Source organism: Miscanthus floridulus, chromosome 2 (genome assembly GCF_019320115.1).
Source record: "Miscanthus floridulus cultivar M001 chromosome 2, ASM1932011v1, whole genome shotgun sequence".
Classification (NCBI taxonomy): Eukaryota; Viridiplantae; Streptophyta; class Magnoliopsida; order Poales; family Poaceae; genus Miscanthus; species Miscanthus floridulus.
The window spans coordinates 52,526,894-52,546,526 of NC_089581.1; the positions used below are offsets into that span (position 1 = coordinate 52,526,894).

At 47.5% G+C, this 19,633-nt stretch overlaps 1 protein-coding gene across 2 annotated transcripts; it reads left to right on the forward strand.

The window, feature by feature from the left end:
• Nucleotides 1-1,266: 1,266 nt before the first annotated feature.
• LOC136524005 (kinesin-like protein KIN-7K, chloroplastic) lies at nucleotides 1,267-19,025 on the forward strand. Of its 2 annotated transcripts, XM_066517505.1 has the most exons (25): nucleotides 1,267-1,805; nucleotides 1,909-2,006; nucleotides 3,801-3,890; nucleotides 4,210-4,262; nucleotides 4,582-4,647; nucleotides 5,327-5,380; nucleotides 11,909-11,968; nucleotides 12,418-12,496; nucleotides 13,598-13,665; nucleotides 13,934-13,990; nucleotides 14,084-14,188; nucleotides 14,408-14,512; nucleotides 14,651-14,758; nucleotides 14,844-14,975; nucleotides 15,121-15,294; nucleotides 15,388-15,540; nucleotides 15,786-15,926; nucleotides 16,405-16,524; nucleotides 16,612-16,662; nucleotides 16,751-16,798; nucleotides 16,882-17,022; nucleotides 17,265-17,945; nucleotides 18,330-18,459; nucleotides 18,577-18,677; nucleotides 18,767-19,025. In XM_066517505.1, exons 1-24 carry the CDS (start codon nucleotides 1,465-1,467, stop codon nucleotides 18,657-18,659), a joined length of 3,138 nt encoding a protein of 1,045 aa, XP_066373602.1. In that variant the 5' UTR covers nucleotides 1,267-1,464; the 3' UTR covers nucleotides 18,660-18,677; nucleotides 18,767-19,025. The 2 variants fall into 2 exon arrangements, with proteins under 2 accessions (XP_066373602.1, XP_066373596.1); XM_066517499.1 differs by having other exon boundaries at nucleotides 18,577-19,025.
• Nucleotides 19,026-19,633: the final 608 nt, after the last annotated feature.

The following is a 19,633-nucleotide window of genomic DNA, read 5'->3' on the forward strand; positions in this document are numbered from 1 at the left end:
GGTGCGTGTGTGTGTCAACAAATAATACATGATGCAATATGACATGATATTCACTCAACAAATGAAAAATAAACATTGCACCAAGAAACACATGCATATCACACTAACAATAACATCCTTACACAAATGAAATGTTCATCACACACAATAGCATTCATTACATGAAAGTTCTCGAAGATCGAATAGACCATCCCTATCCGCTGCCTCCCAACGTCACAACAACCCTTTTATCGTGTGCATGACACAGTACACTGCTAGCTTGACTACCTTCTTACACCATATGTAGATCCATGGCCTAGCTCCCTCCCATGCGCCGTCCATGGCCTTGCCGCGTGCGCCAACGTTGGAGATGCCAAGCATCAAGGCGAGAAAGTTGATGAAGACGCCGCATCAGCACTACCTCTATACCTCAACGCACAAGAGGGCCTAGTGGTCTAACCTCGCTGTGCGTGATTTGATTTTTTGCATGTTTGACTTGTGGTATGTTTGTGTGACACCATTGATTTATGGTATACTTGGACACTTGGATTCAATTGTTTGCTCGATTACGATTAGATTTGGAGATTCATAGCCTATTACTGTTTGATTTGTGCTTGATCATTGTTCAATCTCTATGTAATCTTGAGTCTTGGAAATTTGTTTGGTACATCCGCTTGCTGTCTAATTCGAGCTCACGGGCTACTTGAGCCGGCTCGAGCTGAAAAATGAGCCAAGCTGAGCCAAGCTTCCCAAGTGAAGCCGGCTTGATATCGCCCCCTAGCCAGTAGCCACACCACAGTGCCGGGAGAGGCTGCGGCTGGTGCCTAGTGGCCAGAGGTGCCATAGCCACACCGTGACACCGCAGCGGCAGATCGCTGATTACTTGCATCTCCTGAAAAGGCGCAGGGTGCCTTGCCAGACTGCCGGTGCCACACTTGCCAACGCTCGTGTTCACCCCTCTCCACCTTTTCGTTTATTTAACCGCCGCTCCGCTGCTTCTCTGCCCAATGGACCCCACGTCTCCCTTATCCCAAGCAAATTTAAAATTTTCCGCAAGAAACCAGACACGCCGCAGTTATTCCCGCCCACCACGCGCACTTCCCCACCCGTCCCTCCAGTTCAAATTACCGAGCCCACAGGCCCTCCCAGGCGTGCGGGCCCCACAACGGAACGGGGCTCAGACGTCAGTGTGACTGAGGTGGCCACGTGGACGCGGCGGTCCCCGGCTCCTCGCAAACCCCCTTCCGCCTACGGCACAACGGCAGAAGGAGCAGAGGCTATGCAGTGTCGCCTCGCCTCCCACCCCCTGTCGTCTCGGTCTCGCTTTAAAATCCCGCGACGCCGTGGCCGCTCGCCTCTTTTGGAGCAGGCCATGTGAAGCCTCTGACCTCCCGATACCTTCCCCTTCCTCCTGTGCTGCTGCAGCAGAGGACAGCGCGGTGTTCGCCTCACGGGGGCGCGAAGCTTCGGCGAGATCCGTGCGCGATGTCGTCGCGGCCGTCGACGTCGTCCTCGCGGCGGAGCAGCTCGCCGTTCTCTGCGGGGCACCGCCGCCCGCCCACTGCGTCAACTTCCTCTTCGAGCTCGTACTTCAGCTCCGGCCGCCTCATTCCGCGCTCGTCCCCGTCCTCCGTCAGCTCCAGCTTCTACGGCGGCGGGGGCGGGGGCAGCACGAGGTCCACCACCCCCGGCCGCCGCAGCTCATCTGTAGCGCCGGCGCCTGCGCTCGCGCCAGTGCCGTTCCCGAGCGCGGACGAGCTCGTCATCGAGGACACCTCCCGATCCGGCGACAGCATCTCCGTCACCATCCGCTTCCGACCGCTCAGGTGGGGATCTCGGAAGGAATGCGCGGATCTGCTTGCGAGGGGTTGTGAGTTGGGTTGTGGGAGTGCTTGAACTGGTTTTGAGCTGGATTTGGTGTGGCTGCAGCGAGCGCGAGTTCCAGCGCGGCGACGAGATCTCGTGGTATCCAGATGGGGATCGGCTTGTGCGGTGCGAGTACAACCCGGCAACGGCTTATGCTTATGGTGAGTAGCCTTCATTCAGTTCCGCCTTCGTTCAGTTGGGCAATGCAGGTGGCGGGATTGGGGATTTGGATAATTTAGGCATTGGAATTTCATCCTTGAGCATTTTTTGATTTGGGGTTTCCGAAATTAATTATTATGGATTCGAACAATTAATGCACAGCTGAAATTAGTACACATGGCCTTTGATTGGGCGTCATGATGAAACCAAATTTAGGTCCTGGTCTGCAATTTTGGAAAGCACCTGTTTCTGTGGAAGTCTGTAGTTAATAAACAGCGCCTGTTTCTGTGGAAGTCTGTAGTTAATAAACAGTCATTGTTATGAGGTTTGCACCATTCCATGCCCTTTCAAGCATATTGTAGAGGTGTGCTTGCTGCTGGTTCTTGATTGGTTAGTTATACAGCATCCCATGAGTTTTGTTATTCTGACTGCCTGGGATGATCAAGCAAACTTCATGTTGGCAGTATTGGTTCAGCTGCGGCCAGCCCAATTTGTTTTGGATTCTTAAATGTTTGAAAGTTGTGCCACGACATGTCTGAAAGTTGTGTTCACAGATGAGATGCATGCAAGTTGTTATCATGGTCTACTAGGACTCTGCCCGTTTTGTTGCTTGCAAAGGAATATGCTGGATGTGCACATACTTCAACTCATGTTGAGTACAGTGAATAGTCTGGACTCTGGAGTATACTTTGTCCAATGTCAGGTCAGCATGAAATGAGTCAGTGCGACAACCAGACAATGCATTCAGTGGATGCCATTATTCACTGTTACACATAGCTCAGCATAGGGTTGGTCAGATCCTTCCAGTGGATGCCATTACTGGAGTGTGTGGGCATGAGCCCATGACCCCAAGATGTGGCTGTGCTAAAGTGGGTACATCAGATTCCTGTAGTTTATCGAAATTCTGAGATACTGATTGCTGGTTTGCTGCATCATGGTTTCTGTTCAAACTTTCAAGTTACCACTGAGTTTGCAAGTATGGAAATATTTCTCTGAGGAAGTATACAGAGATATTTGCAATAGTCTTTAAGTATGATCACCTGCTGGGCATTAGTGTTAGAATGAGGATTAGAGGGTTAATGGGCTGGGCACATGTTAGAATGAGGATTAGAGGGTTAATGGGCTGGCCACATGGGCCTAGGCGCCCAGGGGGTTTAATGGTAGATGATTGATTATTAGGCAAGGATCTGGGTATCTGATTCTATAAACCCTAGGATATCCTTGCCTATATATTGTACACCCTGTACCTCTCATCGATCAATCCATTCTATTCTCGAGCATTTCTTCCTTCAATTAGAAGCATTGAACACTGAGTCCGAAGGTGCTACAGATGTGCCATTTGCAAAAAAAACTGTGATCTGGTGGCAAGATGCAGTAAAACTTGGTAGAATCAACAAGGCTTTATGCAGTCTTCTATGGCCCTTTTGATTATCCCATAACATGAACAGGAGACGATGGATAGGTCTGAGGTGCTGAGTGAGCTGAGGCTCAAGTGCAATCGTCACAGATGGAAAGTTGATGCATGAGCTGAACAGAGGAGAAAAAAAATGGTAGCAGCATTTATTTTTGATAAGCCAATGGCTATGCCCTATAGCTGTTACTAAACATTTGCACTGATGTTTGTTAGCCCATTAAAATTTATGTTCCTAATCGCAGTCAATTAATCTGACTGAATCCAGTATTTAACTTTGACATGCATATTAATTATCATATAGTCCGTGTTGTGTTCATCTGCTATATCAACTTGGTGACGCTTGGTAATTAATGCCTATTTAACTATTTACTTATTTTTTCAGATAGAGTTTTTGGGCCTTCGACAACCACTGAGGCTGTCTATGATGTTGCAGCCCGGCCTGTTGTAAAAGGTGCTATGGAGGGCATAAATGGTATGCTAATTTTGTCTTATTTAGATCATCTTAAGTTTATGGTATGCTGCCATGCCTTATTAATCTGAAAGCACTTCTTATCGTGATTTTTCGTTTACTTATACCATACTGTATCATATATTGTGGGAATTCTATGTTCACATGTAAACATGTAATTTTACTCTTATCATTATGAACTAATGGTGCACATTTTCTTCCTAACTATTCATTTTACTCTTACCAGCATTTGTTATGAATTAATGTTTACCTTGTATAATGAGTTGTTAACTTATCAATGCATCTGCGCCATTTCTAAATGCAACTTTGTACCAACTTGTAGGGACAGTTTTTGCCTATGGCGTAACAAGTAGTGGGAAGACCCACACAATGCATGTAAGTTCTCATATTCAAAATCTGTTGAAAGAATTACTAAGCTAGTTTCATAGGAAAGCAGAAAGCCATAACTATACGAGCATGTAGTCTGTATGTCCATGTTTCCTGCTGGGATCCAGACTCCTGAATCCTCTCTATAGCACATTGCAACTTTCAAGATATTTTCTACAATTGCTACTGCAAGCGATAGCAAATATGGTTTCTGAATGCGACTTTGACATATTCATTTTCATGAATAATGTTGGTAAATATATAGTTGTCTGATTTTTGAAGGCAGCATTATTTTTCTGATCCCTTTGTTTTCCTAATCTTTTTTCAGGGTGACCAGAATTGTCCTGGAATAATCCCTCTAGCCATCAAGGATGTCTTCGGCATGATCCAAGATGTATGGCAGTAAATGCTTTAGTTGAATAATACTTAGTAATCCTTTGTGATTATTTTCCTAACTCAGAAGTCATAATGCCTTTATTTCAAATGAGCATGTTTCCTGTAAATGTTTAAATGGATGGACACTTTGACACAAGAATACCTCCAAAATCTGCACTGGTGTCTTCTTTGCTTGTGTATTCCTGTGTGTATATCCATAATACTGAATGGTATCATTTAGAAGCTAGAACACTGTGTATTACCCAAGCAAGGCGTGTAGTGTGTTTATGCAACTTGGAAGTGTTTCTTTGTTGCACAAGAAACTAGAGCTTTATGTCTTGTCCTGTTTACTTGAGTGCTGGTCCTTTCTTCAGATTACCTGCATGGGAACTTCTAGTTGGCTTTATACAAGAGATAATCTCTGGTTAGTTTTTATTCAACAAGAGGCGGGGAAACTCCTAATTCATTTGGTTAAGGGTTGTGACAGGCTGAGTAGGAAGATTGATGTATCCCAGACAGTTGTGGTTACAAAGTTTCATATGAGCAGACTCAATAACATACGTTCTTAAAAATCCTATTTTCTTGTAAATCTTAATGTTTTCTGAAATGTACCATGTGCTCAATTCTACCCTGTATCACATCATCTACTCTGGCTATTACTTGACTGCAACCTTTGTTTTTACTATCTTGATAAACAGAGTCCTGGAAGAGAATTTTTGCTCCGTGTGTCGTACCTTGAAATCTATAATGAGGTATGCTACTTCTACTTGTGCCAGTTTGAAAGAAAAAAAATCATTTTCATAAATTTCTTGCAAGGCATACCTTTGGTCTTACTTTATTTGATTAGTCAACGACCTTTTGTTCAACTCACCATATCTGTTCTTATCTTGAAATCTCGGTTGGCCTGGTTCTTGACAAAAGGGTCCTTTTTGATAGTTCTATCCAGAATACACTTCCACTTAGTCATATATCCCTTTTGTTTGGTTGGTTACAAAATTTTGAGCTATGCATTTTTTTTTTTTTTTTTTTTTTGCGAAGGGAGCTATGCGCAATTTATATTTGTTCTGCGGTTGTGCTGTACAAATACTGGCCAAGCATTTGTTTTATGGTCATATTAGTTACTACTCCCTCCATACTCAGAAATCATGTCATTTTAGGGGGTAGGACTGTTTTCACAAATGAAGTCATTTAGGCTCTTCTAATCTTCTTTTGGACGCGAATACCCCCGGTGTTACGGTGCGCCTTGCTGCGGAGAAAGTATGGAGGGGAGAAGGCGAGCCGTGGCTTGGCAGGACGGCGGCGTGACGGCGCCGTGCTGCAGCTGAGGGTTTGGGGGGCGAGGTTGACACAGAGATGACGATGAACAGTAACGCCCGAGGGCCCAGGGGAGAATGAATCTCAATCCCAGGCTATCCTTTCCTTAATTCTCTGTCTATGCCATATAGGCTTTCTTGTTACAAAGATAGAAACAAATCCTTATTTTCTCTCCCGATCTAACAAACTCTCGCTGAAGGGGAAAACCGGCCTGGGGCGCAGTGACCGCGCCCAGCGCGCCTCGCGCGTTTCCCCCCCTTCTCTCAGCCACTATTCCTCCTCCTTCTCTGGTAGGTCCGGCCCACCATAACATCTCTCCCCTCCTCGGGGAACAGCTCGTCCTCGAGCTGAAAGTCGGGGTGCGCCACTTTGAATTCTGCAGCATGCTCCCAGGAGGCTTCCGACGCCGGCATGTCAGCCCACTGCACGAGAACGTGCCACTCCCCGCGGCGCAGGCTGGAACGCAGCACACGTTCTGGGCGCAAGAGCGGACGCCCGTGGCGCAACGGCGGCAGCGCCGGAACGTCTGCTGGGGGATCACCACGGAATGGCTTGAGCACCCCCACGTGGAAGACGTCATGAATCCGGGCGCCCTCGGGTAGGCGCAGCCGATAAGCCACCTTGTTGATCTGCTGAACGACTTGGTACGGACCAGCAAACTTCGGCCCCAACTTGCCCCGGCCCCCAGGCACCAGCGCCTTCGTCGGGGGATGAAGAAGCCGGAGCCACACCCAATCGCCAACAGAGAACGTGAGCTCGCGGTGCTTGGCGTCATAGGCACGACGGGCATGCTCTTGAGCTTGAAGGAGGCGCGCGCGAACTTCTGCCAGGAACTCGTCGCGGTCAGCCAGCATGGCATCAACGGCCGCCGTGTGCGCCTGTCCTTGCGTGTATGGCAGCAAGTCGGGCGGAGGCCGCCCATAGACGACGGTGAATGGCGTCGTGCGGAGCGCCGAATGGAAGGCCGTGTTGTAGCAGAACTCGGCCCATGGAAGCCAATCCAGCCAATCCCGGGGGCGGTCGCCGGTGAGACAACGCAAGTACATGCCGATTGTCTTGTTGATGGCCTCGGACTGGCCATCCGTCTGGGGATGGAAGGCCGTGCTGAGGCGCAGCTGGACACCCGCCTGGCGAAAGAGATCACGCCAGACGCGACCGGTGAAGACGGGGTCGCGGTCGCTGACGATGGAGTCGGGAAAGCCATGCAGCCGAACGATGTCGTGGAAGAAGGCGCGGGCCACCGAAGCCGCCGTGTACGGGTGCCCCAGGGCGATGAAGTGGGCGTACTTCGAAAACCTGTCCACGACGGTGAGGATCACGCTTTTACCGTGGACTTTGGGCAGCGCCTCGATGAAGTCGATGGAGATGTCCGCCCACACCCGGGACGGCACCGGCAGAGGCTGAAGAAGGCCGGCCGGGTGGAGAGCCTCGGTCTTGTTGCGCTGGCACGTCGCGCAAGCCCGCACGAAATCGCGAACGACGCGCCGGTCGTGCTCCACATAGAACTCGGCGCGAAGGCGCTGAAGTGTTTTCTGGATGCCTTCATGTGCCCCGGTGTGCGCGAGCTGAAGCACGTCGTCGAGCACCTGGGACGCAGCGGGGACGAACACACGACCGTGATGGAGGAGGAGGCCCTCGTGCACCCGCCAGTCCTCACCATGGGCGCCCGCCATGACGGCGTCGCGACGGGCGCGCAGTCCAGCGGAGGCCTCCAGCTCGCTGCGCAGATCAGCGAAGAGCTGGAACGCAGGGGCAGACAGCGCTGCGAGAGAGGCCGCTGGGCCTGGGAGCGCCGCGAGCAGTGGTGTGTCGCCGTCCCGCCGGGACAGTGCGTCGGCGACGACGTTGAGGCGGCCTTGACGAAATTCCACCCTGAAATCATAGCCGAACAGCTTGCTCACCCAATGGTTTTGCGGGATCGTCGAGAGTCGTTGATCAAGGAGGAACTTCAGGGCGTAGTGGTCGGTGCGGACGATGAACGCGCGCCCCCACAGGTAGGGCCGCCAATGGCGGACCGCCTGCACCAACCCGATGAGCTCCCGTTCATAGGCTGCGGACTTGAGGTGACGCGCGGCGAACGGCCTGCTGAAGAAGGCGATCGGGCCGGCGTCCTGGTGCAGGACCGCGCCGAACCCCGAGCCAGAGGCGTCGCAGTCGACGATGAAGTCGCGGCTGAAATCCGGCAGGTGCAGCACGGGCGCTGTAGATAGTGCCGTCTTCAACGCAGCAAAGGCTGTGGACGCCGCCTCTGTCCACTGGAAGCTGTTCTTGCGCAGCAGCTGCGTCAGGGGGGCGGCGATGGTCCCATAGTCGCGGATGAAGCGCCGGTAATACCCAGCGAGACCCAAGAAGCCGCGCAGCCCCCTGGCTGCCCTTGGCTGCGGCCACGCCTGGACCGCGCTCACCTTGGCGGTGTCCATGGCAACGCCCTCCCCGGAGATGACGTGACCGAGGTAATGCACCGACGGTTCAGCGAAAGCACACTTGGAGCGCTTGATGTGGAGGCGGTGCTCGCGGAGGACGTCGAGAACGGCGCGAAGCTGCTGCAAGTGTGCTGTCCAGGTAGTACTGTACACCAGTATATCATCAAAAAAAACAAGGACGCACCGGCGCAGGAACGGCTTGAGGACGAAGTTCATGAGCGCCTGGAACGTGGACGGCGCATTTGAGAGCCCGAAGGGCATGACGAGGAACTCGAAATGGCCCTGATGTGTCCGGAACGCCGTCTTGGCTACGTCATCAGGATGCACGCGAACCTGATGGTATCCGGACCGGAGATCTAGCTTGGTGAAGAATTTGGCGCCATGCAATTCATCGAGGAGCTCCTCCACCACAGGGATGGGGAACTTATCCTTCACCGTCGCTGCGTTCAGCGCCCTGTAGTCCACGCAGAACCTCCAGGAGGCGTCTGCCTTTTTGACAAGGAGTACAGGCGCTGAAAATGGAGAGGTGCTGGGGCGGATGACTCCCTGCTGCAACATTTCTTCACATTGCCGTTCCAGCTCATCTTTTTGTAGCTGGGGGTAGCGGTAGGGCCGAACGGCGACAGGCTCGGTGGCCGGTTTGAGGTGGATCCGGTGATCACAGGGCCTCGCCGGCGGCAAGCCCGTAGGTGCTGCGAAGACGTCGTCGTAAGCGTCAAGGAGGCGTTCCAGCAAGGCCCCCTCGGTGCCCTTGGCGGAGTAGAGACGACCAGCATGGAGGCGTCCTGTGAACTGGCCGGGCGCGCCCGAGGCCCCGATGCCCCGCCAAAGGACCCGGCGTCCCTGACGGTTGAAGGCCATGCAGAGGGTGTCGAAGTCCCACAGTACCGGACCGAGAGTCCGCAGCCAGGCTATGCCAAGCACCATGTCGTAGCACTCCAGCGGAATCGAGTAGCAGTCGACCTTGAACGTCTCCGCCCCGATGCGCACGCCCACGGCCGAGGCGAGGCCGCGGCAGGTCACGCGATCGCCGTTCGCGACGACCACGTGCGCGCCCGCACTGTCGCTGAAGGGGAGGCCGACGCGCCTCGCTGCCCCGGTGCTGATGAAGTTGTGCGTGGACCCGGAGTCGAGCAGGGCCGTGAGCTCGTGGCAGCCCAGATGAACGCAGAGCTGCATCGTCTCCTCTGTGCGGATGCCGGTGATCGCGGAGAGGGAGATCATGGGGGCCTCAGGGTCGAACGGCGGGTTCTCAGTGATGTCCGCCGCTGGTGTTGGGTCGTCCTCGGCGGGCTCTTCGACCGTGTAATCCGCCACCTCCAGGAAGAAGAGGCGCGCACACTTGTGCCCCCGGACGTACGGCTCGTCGCAGTTATAGCACAACCCCTGCTTGCGGCGAAGGGCCATGTCCTCCGGTGACAGGCGCTTGAACGGGCGCGCTGCTGGAGCGTTCGATCCACTGGACGTCGCAGCGCCTGTTGGCGGGGTTGGGGCCGGCAGGGCAGGCAGTGGGCGGCGTGGTGGGCGCGCAGCGGGCGCCGGTAGGGCCAGCAGCGCGGCTGTGTTGCGCCGCTCGTACGCCCGCGCCAGTCGCATGGCTCGCTGCAGGTCTTGAGGCTCCTGGAGTTCCACTTCGACGCGGATCTGTTCAGGCAGTCCCCCGGTGAAAAGCTGCGCCTTCTGGAGCGCCGTCAGGGTGCCCGCGTGCGCTGCTCGGGCCTGGAAGGCTTCCATGTAAGCGTCTACCGTGGAGGTAAACGGCAGCCGAGCGAGGTCCGCTAGGTGGTTGGAGCTGAGCGGCGGACCGAAGCGCTGTTGGCACAACCGTTTGAAATCATCCCACGACGGGCGGCCCGTGTCCCCCTCAAGATCGAGGTACCACTGGCGCGCCGTGCCTTGCAAGTGGTAGGACGCGAACCACACCCGATCCGTGGCGCGAGTCTGGTACCCTTGGAAGAATTGTTCGCAGGTGTTCAGCCATCCGAGCGGGTCCTCCTTGCCCTCATAAGTGGGGAGGGACAGCTTGGGAAAGCGCGGACCGTGGCCACCGGCCGGCTGTTCTTGGACGTGCAGGAGCGGCGGAGGCAGGTGCGTGGGGGTGGGGTTTGGCGCCCTTGGCCCGTTCAAGATGGACGAGAGGGACGGGACCGGCGATGGTGAGGGTGGGAAGCTGATCTGTGTGATGGGGACAGCGGTGGATGGGGGTGGTGGTGATGGCAGTTGTGGCTGCGGGCGCTGCGGCTGGTAGGGGTTGTGGAATGGCGGCGTGGTTCCGGGCGCGGAGATCACCTGCTCCGTTGCTGGCAGGGGGGGAATGCCGCCATACCCCGGCATGCCGTACAGCGGTAAGGGCGCCGAAGGAGCGGGGCTGCGATCCTCCAGGGCCGTCACGCGCACGGCCAGGGCGCCGAGCTGATGTTGCATCCCGTAGATGGCAGCCGTGAGTTGGTTGAAGGCCTCCTGCGGTGTTTGGGGAGAGGCCGGCGGCTGGGAGTATGCCATCGGGAGGGTGGGGATGATCGGCTGGGGGCTGGTGGTGACGGCGATCAGCTGGGAGGTGGTGGTGACGGCGATCAGCTGGGGGCTGGTGGTGATGGCGAGCGGCTGGGAGGTGAGCGGTGGGGCGGAGGTGAACGCGTTGGCGGCGGCATCAGTGGTGGTGGGCAGGGGGGAAGAGGATGAAGCCATGGTCTCTGATACCAGGTTGTTACGGCGCGCCTTGCTGCGGAGAAAGTATGGAGGGGAGAAGGCGAGCCGTGGCTTGGCAGGACGGCGGCGTGACGGCGCCGTGCTGCAGCTGAGGGTTTGGGGGGTGAGGTTGACACAGAGATGACGATGAACAGTAACGCCCGAGGGCCCAGGGGAGAATGAATCTCAATCCCAGGCTATCCTTTCCTTAATTCTCTGTCTATGCCATATAGGCTTTCTTGTTACAAAGATAGAAACAAATCCCTATTTTCTCTCCCGATCTAACAAACTCTCGCTGAAGGGGAAAACCGGCCTCGCGCGTTTCCCCCCCCCCCCCCCCCCCTTCTCTCAGCCACTATTCCTCCTCCTTCTCTGGTAGGTCCGGCCCACCATAACACCCGGGACACCTGGTTTCTGTGCGCTCATTACTCGGCTCACTCATTAATCGCGACCCTTTGGTACCACGCCACCAGTCCCTTTACTCGGCTCGCTCGCCTCCCCATGCCAAATTTGCACTTTGACGCAAAAAAATACGACCCCACAAGGAGTCGAACCGTGCTCTCCAGCCTCGGGCCCCTGCGCATTAACCACCCCAGCTGCGGAAGTTTGTTGTATGGAAGGAACCCGCTATGTTATTTAATACGGGCAAATAGGGAAGAATAAACCCTAATTAATCACTCCTTGGTATGCTAAATCCTGTCCAAAATGACTTTATTTTTTAGTACGGAGGGAGTACTAAGTCTCTAAGGACTAAGCAAAATATTGATGCCATATTCTATTGCAAGGGTACCTGTATTCTTATGCCCTTTCATCTTGTACCATATGGATAGATTCAATCTGGATATCTAAATGCAGGTGATAAATGATCTACTTGATCCTACTGGCCAAAATTTGCGTGTGCGGGAGGATGCACAGGTTAATCTCTAGAATCTTTTGCTGCATTCTCATGATATACTGATATAGTGAATTGTCAAATAGTTTTAACTGAGTGTTTTAGTTGCAAACTTAATATATCAAAACTGATCCGAGTTGTTCTTACATAAAATAATCTTAGTGTTTTAATCAGAATTATTATCTGATGCAGTTTGTTACCTTCCATTGGTACAAATTTGTGATCTTTGAAGTCAAAATGGATATTGTTTATAGTTGAGTGCTATTTGGTTCTGAGAGTGATTAGCTTGATATTATATTATTTTTCTGAATTATATCATAAAGTGTCTTTCATATGTAACCTTCCTATGTTGTTTTTTTTGTTGATTTACATTGCTCCCTTTAGTGTATGCAAAGAAAGCTCATAGCTTTATCAATTGTAGTTACTATTTTGTTTATGAGCTTATCTGATTGTTTCCTTTTTCACTCTCTAGGGAACCTATGTAGAAGGAATAAAAGAAGAAGTAGTTCTGTCTCCAGGACACGCTCTTTCTTTTATTGCAGCGGGTGAAGGTGATTGCATTATCTTTCTCAGTTTCTAGTATGTTACTAGCGAATGATTTCAGGGGAGTTGGTTAGGTAGCTTGAGTAGTGCCCCTCAGGTCTTGGGTTCGACTCCCTGTGAGAGCGAATTTTAAGGTTAGGATTAAAAAATCCCCTCATTTGTCCTACGCCAAAGCACAGGTCAAAGGTCTAGCCCAGGTCGTGGTCGTTGTGTTTGTCCCACGCTGTCGTTGTCACATACTCACATGGGCTACGGTGCCGCTGTGTATGAGTGGGGCAGGGGTTCAGAGGTTTTCTTGACCTGCATGAGGTCTTCTTCTTAATTCAATGCCCTGTGTCTGTCTTACCCTCCACAGGTCGAGTTTTTTTCTTGTTTTTCGCCGTTAGAGGTGACAGTAAGTACAGTGTATTAGTATCTCATAAAATAGTTTTTTAGTTCCTGTATCATCTTTATTTACAGCTTCTTTCAACATTTCTATCAACCTGTCAACTAATTGGTTTGGTTAGACTCCAGAAACATGTTTCAGTGAGATACACGCTTTTAGTTATTCTGCTTTCTCTAAATTTTTAGTCTGGTTGTGAACCATATGATTTTCTTCTCTTATAAGTTCTTTGTCCTTGCCTTACAATCTTAGGTTTTGTTTCAATACCATGTTACCAATCGAAGTTCTAGCTACTCATGCAAAAGCACAGTATCCTTTACTGATATGCTAATAGACTCTTTGTCTGAATATTCTCAACTATGACTAGTACTCCCACTATTCTCAAACACAATGTGAAACTTCTTGGAAAAAAAAAACAGAATTATTGTACTTTGAAAACCTAAAATCTTATAGATTTTGTGGAAGTATATACTAAAATAATACCTATTTATACTCTGATTTCTAAGGTTCTCAAGTACCACTATACTAAATTGACCATCCATGACTTATCCTTTTCCATGCTGTTATTCATTTGGTTACCTAGTTCTTTTAGTATCCAGAGCTTCATTGATGTTAACTATTGGAATGCTGTTTTCTTTTCCTGAAACATAGGACATAATTTCAGTTGTACAACAAAGTGGCATGACCTCGTTTTTTACACCATAACTAATACTATGTTACAATGCAGAACATCGGCATGTTGGCTCTAACAACTTCAACTTATTTAGCAGCCGAAGTCATACTATTTTCACATTGGTGAGTTCATAATTTATTTCAGTATTTAGTGATTACTGAAGTTCTGCAAATGTTTCGCATTTGTTTTTTTTTCTTATGCCACAAATACTCCTGAGTTCCAGGATTCACAGTGTCATATTTATTTACCACATTTGTGATATATTTCTCTCACCCTTTTTCTTAATACAAAGATATGTCGCTCTCCTGCGTGTTTGAGAATAAAAAAACCACATCTGTGATATGCTGTATTTCTTTATCTGACCCATAGCATATCTGTGTTCTTCTTTAGATGATTGAAAGCAGCTCCCGTGGTGATGAGTATGATGGGGTCATGTATTCACAGCTCGTACGTTGTTCTGGTCCTAAGAAACATTCTGTTTCCACTTTCCAGTTTCCCCTGGATTTCTAATATCATTTTTACACATTTTTCATTTTCTAGAATTTGATTGATCTAGCTGGCTCTGAGAGCTCGAAGACAGAGACTACAGGGTTAAGAAGAAGGGAAGGGTCATACATTAACAAGAGCCTTTTAACTCTTGGAACAGTAAGTTCTCATTGGCAATCACCTGTGACAATGGCTGGTTTCCTGGTTATTATCAGCAGTTTTGAAGACATTGACCATTGTATAATTAATTATTACTTGTATCAAAATTGAAGCTGAGCTTAGGATGGAAAATAGCTGGTAGAATATGTGGTGAGATTAGCTTGATTCTATTGTCGGACACAAGTGCTCATTTGCAGCTTCATTTCTTTTGGTTCAAAGGTCATTGGCAAGCTCAGCGAAGGGAGGGCAACACATATACCCTATCGTGATTCTAAGTTGACCCGTCTGCTACAATCATCATTAAGTGGCCATGGTCATGTCTCAGTAAGTATTAACTTTTACAACTGCTTCTCTGGGAGTCATTCCTTTTGGAACTCATTCTGTTGTTCTGTTCGAGCATTGAAGTGAAGCACTGAAACCTTCCGAAGTAGTCAGCTGATACAATTACTTTTTCTTATGCAGCTAATTTGCACAATTACCCCAGCATCAAGTAACATGGAAGAAACCCATAATACATTGAAATTTGCAAGCAGAGCAAAACGTGTTGAAATTTACGCCTCTTGCAACCGGGTAAATAGTTAGGCATGGAAAACTGATTTCCTGTACCACTATTCTAGAAAATGAAATTAAAGACATAATGATCTTGACTGCCCAGATAATTGATGAAAAATCATTGATCAAGAAGTATCAGAAAGAAATATCCTCTCTAAAGCAAGAACTCGATCAGCTAAGGAGAGGAATGATTGGTGGTGTCAGCCACGAAGAAATTATGAGTTTACGTCATCAGGTATGTTCTGTTTGTTTGTTATAACTGCAGAATAAAGCTGTAATTAAGTTGTTATGTGCTCCTTGAAAATTGACTGTAGATTATTTTTTGCGTTGGTAAGTTGATAACTGCTTGAAAAGTACTTTTCTTTCTTTTATCTTTATAGTTGGAGGAGGGTCAGGTCAAGATGCAGTCTCGTCTGGAGGAGGAAGAGGAAGCGAAAGCTGCTCTAATGAGCAGGATACAACGCTTGACCAAGTTGATACTTGTTTCCACCAAAAACAATATTCCTGCCTTGACAGATGGTCATCAGGGGCACAATTCTGTCAGCGAGCAAGATGTAAGTATCAATTGCCCTACCATTACACATTTGTATATATTCTTCCTTCATTCTTCTGTTTCATTTGGAAATATGAATTATCTGTATTTTCAGAAGTTAAGCACTTCACAAGATAGTTCTACACTTGTCCAAAATGAGGGCACCACAAAAGACCCCCTACCAGACTCCTTAGATGAGATCAATCAATTAAGATCTGGCAGTGGTGAACATTCTTCAGTTACTGGTTCTGCAGCAGATTCAATGCAGGTATATAACCTGCCCATTCTGCTAAATTTTGCAATATTTGTTTCCTTTTGTAAGGTGTTCTCTATTGTTGTAGTGCTATACTCAGTAGCCTCTAAAATTTGGTTGTGACTCCCTACTGAATATGGTTTTATGAAAGACAATTAATGGACAGAACAATGCATGTTAAAAAGTGGATCTTATTCTACAGTGAGCATGCTAATTCATAAATTATTATTTGTTAAAACTTGTTGTGCTTGGAATATCAGGCGGGATTCACGGCAACAGATCATATGGATCTACTGATTGAGCAAATTAAGATGCTCGCTGGGGAGGTTGCATTTGGTACCAGTTCACTGAAAAGACTAATCGAACAGTCCATAGATGATCCTGAAGGGACAAAGGACCAAGTATTCCCCTTACACTTCAGTATTGTTTTTTTTTTATGTACCTTCTGCTCAGTATCAATCTCATTCCATTTGAAGAGGAACCATTGATTAACAGTGCTATATGCATTCCTGACATGCATGAGAATAAGCCTTTTGTGTTCAATTTCATGGCAGACAAAATATAACATTCAACATAACTGGGTTCTGCACTCTATTTTAACATGTGTTGAACTGTTGCTCATAATATTCGCATATGTTCTTAGGACACCTTCAGTAATAGAGCCAACTTGCTAGCTCATATGAACTTAAAAAAGATAAAAATGGTGTAACCTGACATGCTAGTATAGAAAAACGTGTGAGCATGGACACATGAATCATAGAAAAGTGTGTGAGCTTAGCTCTTCTTGAAGAGCTACCTTATCATTCTCTCTCTTTTTAATGAATAAAAATATTCTATGAGCTAGTTGTTTTAACACTGTTGGAGCTGCCCTTATAACAGATAGAGAATTTAGAGCGTGAAATCCAGCAAAAGAGAAGACATATACGAGCCCTGGAAAAACAAATCATGGAAAGTGGTGAGGCATCAGTTGCTAATGCATCCATGGTGGATATGCAGCAGGTGATATGTCCAGCATATGGATGCCCCTCTTAGTGGTTCCTGCAATTTTTCTCTTCAATACTAACGCGTTTGGTTTTGTGAAAACAGACGATTACAAAACTAACTGCTCAGTGCGGTGAGAAGGCTTTTGAGTTAGAGGTAATCTTCTGAACTTCTACTGTGATTCCATCAAACTCAAATACCTGGAAATGGTGTTTTAACAATTGTTTGTGCTTTTTCGGGACAGTTAAAGTCAGCTGATAATCGTGTTCTCCAGGAGCAGCTACAGCAGAAGGTCCTCTCTCTCCCCACTTCTATTTTCAATTTAAATTCTTCAAGATGACAAAAGTTTGATCCAAAAAGTTGTACTAATTACAGAATGTAGAAATCAATGATTTACAAGAAAAAGTTTTTCACCTTGAGCAACAACTCTCAGCAAAAGTGGATATATCCCCTGAGCAGGAGACTGATTGCGCACAGCAGGAGGCTATTGATTTGAAATCTAAACTTCAGTCCAAGGTTCTTTTACTAATCCTGTTCATTCACTTTGTGTATTTGAGACCCTTGCGCAGTATACCTACCTGTACAGTTTGGCATACTCTGCAACATAGAATATTAATGGTTTCTGCTACATCCTTCGTGAATTTCTAGTTGATAGAAATAGTATGCATGTTCTTTAGATGGCTATAAGCAACTATTTGTGTTTTATGCTTGCCTTGTTGACATTTAAGTCAACCAACTTTGCTGATGTACTTTGGCAGGAAGCTGAAATCGAAAAGCTGAAATTCGAGCATCTGAAAATTACTGAGGAACATTGTGACTTGATCAATCAGAACCATAAATTAAGTGAGGAAGCTGCATATGCAAAAGAATTGGCATCTTCAGCTGCTGTTGAACTTAAGAATTTGGCTGAAGAAGTTACAAAGCTATCTGTACTAAATGCGAAGCAAGCAAAGGAGTTATTAGTTGCTCAGGAGATGGCACATTCAAGGGTTCATGGTAGAAAGGGTCGTACAACCAGTAGGGGCAGGGATGAGGTTGGGACATGGAGCCTCGATTTAGAGGACATGAAAATGGAGCTACAGGCCAGAAGACAGAGGGAGGCTGCTTTGGAAGCTGCTTTGGCAGAGAAGGAGTTTCTCGAAGAGGAGTACAAGAAAAAGTTTGACGAGGCAAAGAAAAAGGAACTGTCTTTGGAAAATGATCTAGCAGGCATGTGGGTTCTTGTTGCTAAGTTGAAAAAAGGGGCTTTAGGCATATCTGATTTGAATGTTGATGATCGAACTGTTAACCTAGCTGATATAACTAACGGCACAAAGGAAAACAAAGGTGAAAAGAATTTTGCTCTAGTTGAGAAGCAAATTTCAGACGATTCTATTAAGTCACTGAGCACAGAAGGACATAGAAGTCCGGAGTTTGAACCACTTCTTGTTCGTCTGAAGGTATATACATTCTTTTGGTTTACATGTATATTTCGCTAGTTTTTGAGGTAGTGTATGCTATCAACTCCATATAACTTAAGTCCATCATGCAAAGCTGGCTCTGGAAATCTGAAAGTAGATTCTCGGTGCTGCAGTGGCGCCTTTGTAACTAATATTAACATAACTTGGTGTACAGAAGGGTGTATGCGTATTTCAGTAGCTGTCTTGTTGCTGAATTGTAAAGCCTGAGTGTAATCTGTAGTCAGATGTAGACATCTTTTATGTTTCAATTGGTGGTGGCAACCCAGCTCTTAAGTGACAGTTGCTTCTGGATTGCTGATAGCAAGAGCTACGACCTACGTGTCACTTGTGATTTGTGAACCTAATAACTTCTTCTGTGTGCAGGCTAAAATTCAGGAGATGAAGGAAAAGGACACTGATCCCCTGAGCGACAAAGATGGCAATTCACATGTCTGCAAAGTTTGCTTCATAGCTGCAACTGCTGCAGTATTGCTTCCTTGCCGGCATTTTTGCTGTAAGCTGCCTACTCTCTTGTGTTTACGTGCCACTTTTGCTCAACATTGATACTGCATTTTCCCCTAAAAAAACATTGATACTGCATTTTTCGCTTACGGACGGTGTTCCTTTTCAGTGTGCAAGCCTTGCTCGCTTGCCTGTTCGGAGTGCCCTCTGTGCCGCACAAGAATAGCAGACAGGATAATCACCTTCACATGAACTGCGTGCTAGCTTCAGGTGCCAAACACTTCGCGGCTTGCATGTTGGTCTCACTCCAACGCTATCCCTATGAAATTTCCTAAGGCTGTGCTGTGTATCTCTGCCAGGTCATTCTGAAGCACGCATTCTCTTGTAAAATCGCCAGTGGTATATGTTTCTCTTTTTCCTTAGCAAAGAAGGTGCCTTTTATGTTCCTTCTGTGTTGTATCGCCATTCTTTGGGTTCTCCTACATAGCTTCACCTTACGTTCTTTGTTGTATCGAGGAGTTACAAATGATGACTTCTCGCTCTGCAAATATGTATAGATATGCGACTCGACGCTGTAACACATTTTGATTGTCTGCCCTGAAGAAAAGCAGTGAACGACATGATGACGTGTGTGTATACTGCTCCTAGTTACCTACTCCCCCGTACCCCTTTCGTCCCATTGGAAGTGTTGTTTTTTTAGACTTCTTATTTGACCGTTTGTTTTATTTAATTTTTTTTGTATAAATATTATTTATTTTGTTATGATTTATTTTATTGATACTTTAATAATGATTTATTTATTTTATTATTTGTATAAAAATTTAAATAAGACGAACGGTTAAACAAGAAGTCTAAGTAAAAAAATGACATTTTTAATGGGACAGGGGGAATAAGTGCATATCTAGTACTCCCTCCGCCTAGAAAAGACTGCAATTCTAGCACGGTGTTATAGTTTTGTATCTTAAGTTTGATTAATTATAGATAAAAAATATCAATATTCATGATATCAAATAAATATCATTAGATTAATTATGAAATATATTTTTATAATAAATTATTTTGGAGCCGTAAATGTGAATAGTATTTACTAGAAATTTGGTTAAACGTGAACTATTTTTACTGGCACGCAACATGTAGTTGCATTCTTTTCTGGATGGAGGGAGTATTCAAAATTTATCCCAAAATAAGTTGCCATTAGGTATGAGACAACCTAGTTTAGTAGGCTT

Excerpts from the sequence above, each read along its gene's own strand:
- LOC136524005 (XM_066517499.1), top strand. The coding sequence starts at position 1,465 with ATGTCGTCGCGGCCGTCGACGTCGTCCTCGCGGCGGAGCAGCTCGCCG. Across the intron at positions 14,759-14,843 it reads TTTACGCCTCTTGCAACCGG|ATAATTGATGAAAAATCATT; the intron begins GTAAATAGTTAG and ends TTGACTGCCCAG. Across the intron at positions 15,541-15,785 it reads CTGCAGCAGATTCAATGCAG|GCGGGATTCACGGCAACAGA; the intron begins GTATATAACCTG and ends TTGGAATATCAG.